The sequence below is a fragment of the Castor canadensis genome, chromosome 9, assembly GCF_047511655.1.
Source record: "Castor canadensis chromosome 9, mCasCan1.hap1v2, whole genome shotgun sequence".
Taxonomy (NCBI): Eukaryota; Metazoa; Chordata; class Mammalia; order Rodentia; family Castoridae; genus Castor; species Castor canadensis.
Window position 1 is genome coordinate 35,837,294 of NC_133394.1, and position 12,969 is coordinate 35,850,262.

The following is a 12,969-nucleotide window of genomic DNA, read 5'->3' on the forward strand; positions in this document are numbered from 1 at the left end:
TAATCTAATACCCACCTTTAGGCATACACATAAGCACTAGTGATTTCAAATTACTGAATGGGTTGGGGAAAGGGAAAATTCACAATTCTTTTGGAAATTTTATTGCAGATGATTCCAAGTCCAGTGTTCATACATTCAAAAATGTTGGTTTTCCAGGTACTTTAAAATTACTGTTCTTCTAAACCTGGAGAAGCCTCTTATGGCTTATTCCCTTAGATGCAACATATGAAAATTATATAAAGCATCAAGTCAAAGGTAAAAGAGAACTGGACATACATACCCACTAACTATTATGACAATCAATGGTTTAAGGGAGTCATCTTTTTAAATACCTAAGTTGTCTAAGGCTAAAAAATTGTCAATCTGAAAGCCAATTAGGGATCCACTGTTTTATAAAAGTGCATTTTATTCATGTTTGGCTTTCAAGAAATATGCCTACTAAAGCTGTTATTTTGAGAGTATGAATCTCAAATAATTACTTTGAAAAGAGCCAAAGAAGAGTATTTCTTACCTTGTGGAGTACTGTTACTAATCTCATTCATAATTTGAATCCAAAAAAAATTTAACAGCATCTACCCTGAAGAACCCATAACTTTTTAAAGAAAAAAGATAAAATGAAAACTGTACACTGAATTGAAATGCTTATTACAGAATTAAGTCAGAACATCTTTAGAAGGCATGCATTTCACTTCCAGTTTAGAGAAAAACCTTAAGTCAATAAATCATGTCCAAACTACATATTAAAATGTTTATAAAAATTAAGCTTTAACATTTCTAGCTTTCCACATCTGTGTGCACACAAGGAATAAGATCGCACATTAAGTGTAAGCAGTGCAAAAATGTGCAAGTGGAGACGTGTGCTAGAAATCGAATACAAGACTAAGAAATAAAGCAATGGGTGAATCAAAACTGGGAAAAAAGTAAAACCACAGGATCAGAATTAGGAAGGATGAAGAATGGTAATGCCCATGTTACTGCAGAAGTTTAGTGGCACAGATAGCACTTATCAAACAACAAAAAATAAAAAATAAAAATAAAAACAATCCAATAGCATTGACTTTTATTCATTCATGTTACGTCACCTGAAATAGTATCTGTTGCATTTAAATGCTCATTAATGTAAATGGCTGAACAAATCCATTTCAATGGATACTCAATATCCCACAGTTAAGTCACTTCAACACAGCCTCATGACAACTCCCACACCAAAACAGTACTTTATTTTGTAAATTGTAACCCATTATTACTCTCATGTTAATTTTCAGTTGTCAAGTGTACAAGGTGAAGAAAAATTTTAGACTGGGATGCACCTGGAAAATAAATTTCTTAACTCCATATACATGTTTTAGAACTGCTGGGTCCCAAAGTCCATTTATGAACTCTAGGGCTGCCAGTATCATGTGCAGCACATTAAAGCTACACTATTTGAATAGCTTATTAATTCTGTATAAATCAGGTCAAGCAATGTGTCAACCTGTTAACAGACTATGCACGTTAACTGAACATGGCAAAATATTCACTCTTTTGAACTTTACATCATCATTTGATGTCAAACAATGAAGCAAATCCCAACAGTATATACAAAAACTGCTTTGCATTTACAAAAGGTTGTTTCCCATACTGATTAATCCAGGCAGCTAACTCATTGGTTTATGCAACTTTATTGAAGAAAAATAAATCAATTACTAGCAGAGCTATTAGTTGATCACTCATCCGTTGACAACTTGCATCATTTATTCAGTGCTATATTAAACAGTGTATTGGAAGATAGATTAACTAATAGCTCCAAGCCTCCTAACAATTTAAATGAAAATTACAAAATGTTTTGAGACCCTATTTTGGAATACAAAGGGTGTTTTGACTTCCAATTTCCATTCTCTGTAGAACAAGAACAGGTCATTCCTTTATTGACATGCATAAAATACATCACATTTTCTGTTCTGCTGATGCTATAAATTCAATACCAATTCTCCAGCCACATCAGTTATGAGCATAAAGTATTTCATATTACCTCAACACTCTAACAGTGGAAGGCCTAAACAAGAAGGGATGCTGCTAAAATAACGCTGCTTCCTTTGATGTGACAACTGAGCATCCATCTCCCTCCCCCTCAGATGATTTCTTCAGCGTGTTAGAGCAGTGAGGAATGGTTTAGTCTCATAACCAAGTTAATAGTGAAGACATTGGCCACATAATACACATGCTCCATTTTTTAAAAAATTTCTGAATCTTGGGCAACTGTTCTCTTGTAACTACTTTACAGTTTCTAAAAGCAGTTATTGTCCAAAGCTGGAAGAACTTAATTCTTCTCAGATGAGCATGTGAATGAATGGAGGGAGGTAAACAAAAAATAAAATTAAAAAAGATGAGGTCTGATAGGGGAGCAGCCGGATAAGAAAATCAAAAAAAGGAACAGTAATTTAAAGTTTATTCCAGCTATAATGCAGGTTATTCTGACTTTAAGGTAGCATCACATGGCATACTTCTGAGTCCATTCCCGAGATATTCTGTTGTACCTGTAAATAAGTCATTTAAAAAATAAAGTTAAAACAATTATTAATATTTTAAAGGTAAGGAAAAGATTTCTGTTTTATTTCCAGAGTCATCTTGAAGCCACCTGGCTTTGAGTAGAATAAAAGCCAGTAAGGGAGAAATAGCAGAGGAACTCAAAGCAATGTAGACCCTTGTGCTTTGAAACCAGTATTATTTTAATATAACAAGGTAGTACTCAGATTGGGAGGCTAAACATCAAAGATCTTTTTGCTCCACCATCACTGAGGTATTTGTATTAGAAACCCTGAAAGTGGTCATCCATTCTGAGAAACTTTACACTAAAAAATCTCACAATTCACCATGGATGTTTTCAGAACAGTATACATATTCCATACATCAACAGAAATTGCCATCAATGCTGGAACAAACATACAGTTACAAAAAAGTTGAATCTGAATCCTAGACTTTGAGAAGTTATTTGGCTCTAAATATTACCAGAAAAGAAAATGCCTTTGAGACTTAGGCAGCTGAGTAAGACATTGATTGGGAAGTGTGATAACAGTAATCTTCCAAAGGGGGTAGCTGTGATTGGTTAATCAGAACTCAGAACCATGTTACTATTAAAGAGCATGGCTGATCGGTGCTAATAAGCCCCACTGAGATTTGCTGAATGTGAATCCCTAGGAGTGCAAACAGGATATACCTTTGTTAAAAGATCAATAGGTAGCTTGCCCTTGAGCCAGGTTATTACTAAGGAAGATCACTAACTAGTATTGACAAATATTATCAATTTCTTCCTATAGTACACTCAAGCCAACGAAACCACAGATAACAAAGAAATGAATATACGCTGAAGGGCATAGGAGAACTTCTGGACTTATATAAACTGTAAGAAATATCACTAGCTTCATTTGGTAACTAAATATGAATCAACTATTTTTCTTATCTTTTAACATACAAAAAGTTGTATTTATCCAATTCAGAGTTAAAGGTTACCCTCTTCAAAGAGCCAGCACTTTATTTAGCATACAGGGAGCCACAAAATATAGCTAACAGTGATGCATGCTTGTCAGTAATGAACATTTAGTTTAGATGCTTTAAAGTGTTTTTCCCTTACAATACTACCTCCTGGCAGAATCTAAACAAAACCATCACATTCCGTATAGTATTGGCACAAAATTTCAAGCTGAAGTTTAAACACATGGTAGTTTGATAAAGAATAAAAGTACTCTTAAATTTCTACTTCTTACTAGTGCTATATAACTGTTTTGCCATGCAAGAATACTTTTCGAGCAGTAATGACTACTGGGTATACTTTCACACTAAACAGATCAAGCAGTTAAATGTACAGTTTTCAGAAAACTGCCATGTATGTTGTTACCTCTTGTTAGTTAATACAGTGCCTTAAAGCATGCAGCACTCAAGTGCTGGCAGTAAGCGCACCATGGAGTGCAGATCCTCTTACCCTACAACATAGCGTATTTCTCTGTCCACTCTCTTGCTAACCTATTGTACCTAATTGAACAAGTACACTTAATATTAATGATAACATACAAAAGTTATAATGGTTAAGTTGAACATAAGGATAATTCCAATATTTGAGAAATTTAAATGCAAATCTTTTGAAGTACTAGGTTTTTCAAAAATATATCTGGGGTGAGAAAGTGCTTCCTTCTTCCCAAAACTGAGACTAATGTGACAGTATTCAAATACATTAGGAACAACAAAAAACATTTCCAAAGGGCTATTCACTGTCATATATGCTAAAACCTAGTAATTATTTTCTTTCTGAGACAGGGTCTCCTTATGTAGCTTAAGCTGGCCTAAAACTTGCAATCCTCCAGCCTCAAGCCTCTTGAGTGCTGGGATTACAGGTATGACCACCATACCAAACCCCCTAGGAATTTTAAAACAAAAACCCAAAAAACATTTTAATAACTAGCTTACCAGAAATGAGCATCACATGAAGTCTTCCTGGCATTGCTATAACTTACAGTAGAACAGAAACCCAACTCATTAAGTAAAACCACTTAAGAGAGTTTATTTCCTTCAAGTATTACATACTTACTTATCTCTGTCTGTTTTATAGATCCGTGCAATCTCTGGCACTAGGGGGTCATCTGGGTTTGGATCACATAGCAGTGAACAAATGGATAAAAGAACTGCAAGAAAACAAATGGCTGTTACCTAACATCAGGAGTTTGGATGAACAGGTGTCACGAGAACTTAAAAATGTATTATAAACCTCATTCTTCAAAGAGTTTACTATTTTTTATTTTAATCCCAATAAGAACGTTAGAGACACTGCTTCACAGAAGACAAGCTCCAAGTAAATAAGGAGTGCTAAAAATAAGAACTTGGTTGGCATTAACAACAGTACTGACTAGCTTTACAAATATTGCCAAAATCAAAAGTTTCTAAGATAGTAGTCAAATGATGCCATATTAGTTTCTTTTAAAGAAATACCATGGTTAATAGAAATTAAGGAGTTTCCTGGCAATTTGCAAGGGGGAAAAAAACTGAGAGTATGTAAGTAACATCCATGCCATGTTACTTGAAGCTGTAAGGCTTGGCGAAAATGAACTGTTCTGCTAAATGTATTTTCTTCTCTAATCTGCAAGGTGGAATCCTGGTTTCACAAAAACAATGACAAGATCTGTCTAAGGTAAGTGGGCATCCACAGCTGTAGTTCTTACATTCTGGCCTATTCAACGTATCAACTTAGAAGATGCCAAGCACCTTAGAACAGATGTCTCCATTCATTTGAGTATCAGGTAATATTCCAGTCACCATGCAGGTACTGGCATTAAGACTGTAAAATATAAATGCTCTAAGTGGTTGTGACAAGCGTTGAATGAAGAAAAAAATAAAACCACCAAAAGCATAAAACACAACCTGGGCTGGTAGAGTGGCTCAACTGGTAAAAGCGCCTGCCTAGCCAGCATGAGGCCCTGAGCTCAAACCCCAGTACAGCAAAAAAACCAAACCCAACAACAAAAACCAGAACACAAATGTACTGTGTGAGGTATGGAAATGGACACATAAAATTAATAAAAGGAGACCAGGCTGGGGGCATGGTTCAGGACCCTGAGTTCAAAACAGAGTAACACACATGTATACAACTTACCTACACAAAGGAAAAAAGAAAAGCTTTTATGGCTGCTAGCTTTAAAAGTAAGCAAAATATAACCGCCAAAAAAAGCAAGTTACTTTACAAACAAAACAACACACCACCAATTCAACCTGTATTTATGGTAACAGGCTGTATAATAGTACATCCCAACAATAAGCAGCAGCTTGGAATCTGGCATGTATGTTATGACAGCATGAGTTAAAAAGAAATTAGAATTAAAAAACTGGTCTAAAACACTTGCTAGGTACAGTGGTTTAAACCAAAAATGTAATTGTAGCTAATCAGAGGCTGAAACTGGGAAAACATGCTTTCAGGCAAGCCCGGGCAAAAAACGTTCCCAAGATCCCATCTGAACAGAAAAGGATAGGCATGGGGCATATGTCTTCTATTCCAGCTATGGCAGGAAGCATAAACAGAAGGATCACAGGTCCAGGCCAGCCCAGGGAAAAAAACAAGACCCTATCTCAAAAAAAAAAAAAAAAAAAAAAGAGGAAAAAACGGGCCAGAGGCATAGCTCAAGCAGTGGACTACCTGCCTAGCAACTGTGAAGCAAGACAGAATTACTAAAAAATAAATAAAATGTAAGACATTTCAAAGAACTGTGGCAGCATCTACTCATTTTTAGTCTCCCTAAAGTGATTCTAGTTAAATAAAAATTGAAATACACATTGCCCCTAGAGGTTCAAATGCATATATATGACCATATGAAAATCTTTATATGATGCCCTGTCACTAAACACAAAGAAGGCAGTTTTAATTGTATTTATCAAACTCATGAATCATTCCAAAATGTTGTGCTTAAGTACTGGCCTAGATATAAGAATGTACAATACTTAGAAAGGTGCTATCCTCAAATACCACTGTCATAATTAGTAAAATTAAGAACTTAATTCTGAGTACCCAAGGAACCTTAAACCAGTATCAAAACCAGAAAATTACTGAACAGACTTTTTTCTCATAAAGTAGTTTTCTGTGTAGGTGATTTTATCTGTAGAATGCAAGTGACATAGTTAACAATCAAAAAGAAAAAAACTGAAGGAGGAATTATCTCTATCTTGGATATTCCTATAGAGATAATACAAACTATTAAGAGAAGTTACTTAATGGATTTATATTTAAAGTAGACTGGGGGTGGAGGGGGAGGTGATACAATGTATACACATGTAAGTAAATGCAAAAATAATAAAAAGGAGAAAAAAAAGTAGATAAAAATTTGTGTTATCAGGTGAAGGAAACTCCAATAATCCCATATTTTAACTTCTCCCACAAAATCTCCTTTCAGTGAAATTTACTGCTGAAGAAGCCAAGAATAACAACTTCTTATTCCTTCCCCATTCTTACTTGGGAAGAATGGGTGGCATAATTAAAATACTCAGTTACATAGATTCAAGGTTAAAACTCAAGATAAAAATCAGAACAGCTCAAGACTATTCCACTAAAAGTATTTTACCTTTAGAAATAGTTAAAGCAGGAGACCACTGTGATCTTAGAATATCGAGACAAATGCTGCCATTACTGTTAATATTTGGATGATAAATTCTTGTTGTAAATGCAACCTAAAATAAACAATGTAAATTTAAGTAGAAGTCTTAAAAGAAATGCTTAAACTATTAAGTCACAACTTAAATTCTCATTATTGATAATATGGTAGACAGTTCCAAAGATTAACTTTGGCGCTATAAGTAAAAAAGCACACTCGTTAACATTCATTAAAATACAAACTTTTAGATATAACTAAAGTTTATAGACCAGTCCATTTAAAAGTTTAATAAGTTATACAGGTAATATTCAAATATAAAATTGAATACCACAGAAGTATTTTATCTTAAGGAATTGTCACATTGTACCTTTAACATGACTATTTACGGTTATAGTGAGGTTACCACTATTGCTTGTTATCTTCTCCTTATTCATACAGAGAAAGTGAAGAGCCATATCCTTTTTTTGAGACAGAGTCTCACTATGCAGGCCAGGGTGATGCTGCTATATTGCCCAAGCTAGCCTCAATCTCAGTCTTCCTGCCCGAGCTATGAGTGCTGGGATTACAGACAGTGTCACCGTGCCTGGGACCATACACTTCTATTACTTATAAAACAGTCAAGTCACCTCAGTACACTAAACAACTCTAAGTTTTGATAAATTTATAATTATGTATGCAACCAAAATAATTTACCAAGTTAGTACAGTAAGTTGCAGCACCATGGGCAATATATTCTCAAATTGAACATCTGACGTCTCCTATTTCAAGAAAATAGGATCAATAATCCCAATCTGCGTAACAGTAACAAAGGGGGAGTAGAGTTTCTACACATGGTGTATATGAGTCTTGCAACTTTAAAACAAGGTAAATCTTTTCCTCATTTACAAAGGTCAAATCCATGTCTAGCTTTTTTTTTTTTACACTGGTACTGGGGTGTGAACTCAGGGCTTTGTACTTGTTAGGAAGGCAGTGGCTCTACGGCTTGACCCATTCTTCCAGCAAACACTCCCATCTCAGGTCTTGTTCTTTTAGTAAAGGATGAAAAGAATCAGTATTAGCCTGGTGTGGTGGTGCAAACCCAGCACATGGAAGGCCAAGGAAAGAAGATGGAGCATTTCAGGCCAGCCTGGGTTACACAACGAGATGCTATCTCCAAAAGTGGGTGTAGGGGGAAGGGTCAGTATCTATGTACCAGTTACTCAATTCTATGCTTCTGTTATTCAGTATACATAAAAACTTTGCAACAAATACATAGAACCCTAATTTCTTAAGAATGCTCTATTCCTCTGAAACAAACACATAAATCTAGAAACAGATTTTGAGGGAAAGTACTTACCTTAGGTGGTTTGAAGGGGTAGTCTGTAGGAAAATGAATTGTCAAAAAGAATACACCGCCTTGATATGGGCTGTCATTCTGTGAAGACACAAATATGCTTCACCTTAGTATTATCTTAACATTTTCTAAGCATTTCTCTATCAAGAAACCAAAACCACCTACTATTTACATTGCAATGAAGAATCTAAACTATGCCAGGAAAATTCAGTTCATTCTAATGGAAAAACACATAATTTGCTGAAGTAATGAATCCTATCATTTGGATCTAATTATATAAGCTACCAGATGTTTTGGGGGGGGGGGGACCAAAAACACCCAGAACCATTTAAGTGCTCTAGATCCAAACTCTCATAAATGAAAAAATACACATTAGTAAAGTTTACATATAGTACAGTGAATCAAACTATAATTCAAAAGCAAACTATTGTATGTGGAGTATTTCTTCTAATAAAGTTACATGTACACAAATGGCTCTGTAACTCAAAGGCTGTTCTATTAACTAGCACCCCAAAAAGTTAGCTATTCAGGTAACACACAACTATGTTCAAGAGGTGGGCAAAACAAAGAAAGTTGGTCTTTTATTTGACAATGTTATTCCAAGCTAAGAAGAGAAACCATTTGTGGTTAAGTTTTTCATGTGAATTTAACAAATACCAGGAAACATATTGCTTCTATTTTATAAATGGGACTAAAAGACATAGCCTAGTATAGTGTACCAATATATAAGTGACAGAACCAAAATTCATATAAAAGTCTGACGACAACTTAAAAGATAAAACTAAGAAGTGATGACAAGAGCTGGACATGGTTCAAGTGGTAGGGTGCCTGCTTAACAAGCATGAGACCCTGAGTTCAAACCCCAGTACTTGCAAAAACAAAACACAAAAAAGTGATGACAAAAGATAAGTGACTTAGTCAAGTACTTTAACTTAAAAATATGAAAATGCCTAACAGCTAACTTGAAGACACTTTAAAGTGCAATAATTAGGTAATTACCAATATCCATTTCACTCTGGATAATACATATGTATATTGTTATGAAATTACGAACCTATCCACTTTACCTTTCCTGTTACGAAATTACAAGCCTTTCCGTAGCAACTTACAGGTCTGACACTTTAACACAGCTCATTAATTCCTACCTCTCTGTAACATTCTTTCAGTTAATGTAAATCTCTACTACATGCTAGTGAAAGGGACCCTGGGAACAATTTTTTTTTTCCTTTAAATCCAGATGGGCTTAAATCTGGTACAAAGACCCATCAAGTGAGTACAATGTGTTACAGACATAAGGAGAAAAGTCTATTAATGAAGAGTCAGATTAACTATTTAACTATTTAAACTCAGTGCTACTGAGTTTTATCAGTAACAAAAAAATTGTGAGTGCAAAACAGCACCTGAGAAATACAGGAAAAAAGATAAGGCACTCAGAATGTGGACCAAGTTCCTAACGTAAGTAATGGGAATAGATGTATAAGGGTAATTCCAAACATTAAAGCTTTTAAAACCCAATTCCAGATGTTTGTCATTCCTAGCTTCCCACAAATTATGTCTTACTGCTTCTGAATAAGGACATACACAAATGAAACTGAGGTAAAGCCAAATTTCGTTTCACTTAAGAAAAAAAAACCAGAAAAACCCAAAACGTAAGGGGTTAAGTATTTCAATGTTCTATTAATGTGACACTAAAATTCCACCATATCATACCTCTTCATGTACTAGCTACCATTACCCACTATATTGATAATACTTCTCTCTTCTACAGAGTGTTACAAACCAGCTCCTTAGAGTAAGGTAAAGAGGGAAAAAAGTTTTCATGAATCGTAACTACCGTAGAAAGTGACATAACACACTTAAAGTAGGATTTAAACAGCAACCTTAATCAGTAAAATAATACCTATGGACCAGTTATTTTACTTCACGTTTTTGCAGTTAATTACAGTTAAAACTGTTTTTCACATCTACAGCGCTCTCTTCAACAGCAATGTCATAGATTAGGTGGTTCTCCAAATAACTTCAAACTGATCTTTCTGACAACTAACATTTCCAATTAAAGAAAAATTAAGCATGTAAATATCAGAAGCAGTAAAAAAATTAGTTTCTTCTGATTATGAGTTCTCCCAATAAATGTGCAACTTGTGGATTCTGATGGTACTACTGCTCCTGATGTTCTGGCTCAGGATGGCATGCTTTCATGAAGACACATCCAGACACCAAAACAACCTGAGTTGTTTCGTTAATGCACTCCAGAGTAAGCATGCAGTTCACTATTTAAAACTGGCACCTAAATTTATGTGTCTATAAAGAATATAATAAAATTGATACTTTCTGTATTTTTATAACTATCTCCTTCCTGAAATTATCAACACTGAGGTAACTTTTGCTGAAAAACAATTAGTAACACAGTCTGAAATATATTATGTAATAAATGAAAAATAAATGTCTTCCAGAAAATTAAAGCAGACTAAGTAAAGCACTAAAAAATATTACCAGGATGAACAACCTTCTAGACAGTGTATCGTATTAGCATATACTCTTCATACTTCACCTTGATTTACTGTAGATTTAAGCATTAGCTTTAGAAAGTATTGTTCAAAACAGTGCAATCTCAAAAGTGATAAAAAAAAACCAAAAACACACTAAGTCTTGGAAGAGTTGATTTGCTCTATGCACCATTCAATTAGAAGTCTTGATTGGATTCAAGTGCTCTGTTAGTATTTACCAAGTAAATTTTTATGAGACTACCCTAGCATACCCTCTGAATCAAAATGAGTTGTATTTGGTACAAAACATGTTAAGGCATCTTACTGAATTCTCTGCTCTGAATATTGACAATCTATAATGGTAAAATCCGAAGAAGTTGCAAAAGCAACCTGCCTGTAGTAAAATCTAGATTAAAAAAACATGAAGTGGACATGGTATGAACTAAAGCAAATATGTAACCCATCCAAAAGGGGAGTGGCTACTAATCCATCCCAAGCCGCTGTTGCTTGTGAAATAAGGGCCTAATAAACTGGGTCAAACTGAGTAAGTTAATGTTTAACTGTGTGATAAGAATATACAACTATTACTAAGTAAGACAAGAAGCAGCACTTTAAAGGCAAAATTTTTAAACTGCACAATGCCGCTGAGATGACAAAAATGCACAATCCTAGCTTTGTAGTTACAATAATCCAGTATTATTTCAATTATCAAACTTAGTATCTACCTGCTGCTCTGATGGGTCTTAAACTGTTTCAGTCACTTTTAATTGAAACATTCAGTCATTCTAACTCGATCTGTCATGAATTACTGTAAATTTCTCCTACTCAGCATTTCAATTAACATATTACATCTTCCTCATCTTAATGTCTATCTTCCCAGATTTTAATTTCACTAAAGATTGGCAGCAATCTTATCCACTCTGTTCACTCATTTCCTTATTGCTGAGCATACTTCAGGTGCTCAGATTTGTAGATAGAAAATGACTAATGTTATTAAAAATCAGAACCTGCTCAATAAATACTTGGAAGGCATTTTCTCCTTTAGAATTTTAAGTAGCTGCCTACTTAACAATCATTTTCTCAGTACATTATTGCCACCAAATAAAACTGCCAAAAAGGGAGAAAAGTTTTCTGTAAGATATACATGTAACTTAGAATAAAAATGTGAAAGTATCCTTTATATTAAAACAAAAACAAAAAGTTATTTGTGCAAGATAACAATCTTACCCCAGGATGTTTTAGTGCACTCTAATTCTTTGAAATTCTTAGAATATATGCATAATTCTGAATACTCAATTATCCAGCACATAGTTGCTTATCTACCCAGGATATAAAAGAATTTTGGTATATTCAAAATAATTGCTTTCTGCCTACATTAAAATTTTTATGAAACTAAAGATCTGTAAAGAATATCAAAATATTATTAAACTAAATTTTCAGCAGCTACAGGAATAGGTAAGATCTTTAATAGATTCTGTACTCCAGAACCTGAACACAGGGACAGACACAATAAAGTACATGCAACAAGTGACTTAGTTCATTGTTTCTTTTAAAAGCAGTACAAATATGGCATATCCAAAGCAGAGTAACCACATAATAAAACAAAGCTATGGACTTAAAAACTAAAATCAGATCAATGCTAGATTTTCAATTAAAAATAAAAATTTAAAATTCTTAATACTTACAGGTCCCATAATTGTAGCTTGCCAGTGAAACACTAGAAGAGGAGAAAAAAAAAAGTCCTCTTATCGTCATCTCAAAATGCATGTTTTCTGAAGTTAACCATTAAAAAAACCAACCATCAACCAACCAACTTAGAAGTTACTTACTATCATCCCCAACTGGACCTGCAGAACATTGTGCTGGAGGGTCACGGGCCAAATCACTAAGTTCCTACACCAAGACAAAAAAATAGATCATGTGGTCTTAATATAAGAAAACACAACCAAGAAAACAAAGTCATTATTACCAGTTACTTGTATTCCATTCTCTAAGGTACATGCAATCATAATTCACAAGTAATACATTCCATTATGAGACAGAA

General features: G+C 34.4%; 1 protein-coding gene across 14 annotated transcripts in view; it reads right to left on the bottom strand.

Moving 5' to 3' along the window:
* Window positions 1-1,043: 1,043 nt before the first annotated feature.
* Ube2d3 (ubiquitin conjugating enzyme E2 D3) overlaps window positions 1,044-12,969 on the bottom strand; it is a 30,566-nt gene continuing 18,640 nt past the window's right edge. For 9 of the 14 annotated variants that reach the window (XM_020158583.2, XM_074041455.1, XM_074041453.1 and 6 more), the window contains 7 exons: window positions 12,755-12,818; window positions 12,611-12,642; window positions 8,443-8,520; window positions 7,077-7,182; window positions 4,562-4,655; window positions 3,959-4,008; window positions 1,044-2,516 (listed from right to left, as the gene is read on the bottom strand). In XM_020158583.2, the coding sequence (XP_020014172.1) occupies window positions 3,960-4,008; window positions 4,562-4,655; window positions 7,077-7,182; window positions 8,443-8,520; window positions 12,611-12,642; window positions 12,755-12,818 (423 nt within the window). In that variant the 3' untranslated portion in view covers window positions 1,044-2,516; window position 3,959. The remainder of the gene's footprint in view (window positions 2,517-3,958; window positions 4,009-4,561; window positions 4,656-7,076; window positions 7,183-8,442; window positions 8,521-12,610; window positions 12,643-12,754; window positions 12,819-12,969) is intronic. The other 5 variants (XM_074041457.1, XM_074041452.1, XM_074041458.1 and 2 more) reach the window with 3 other exon arrangements.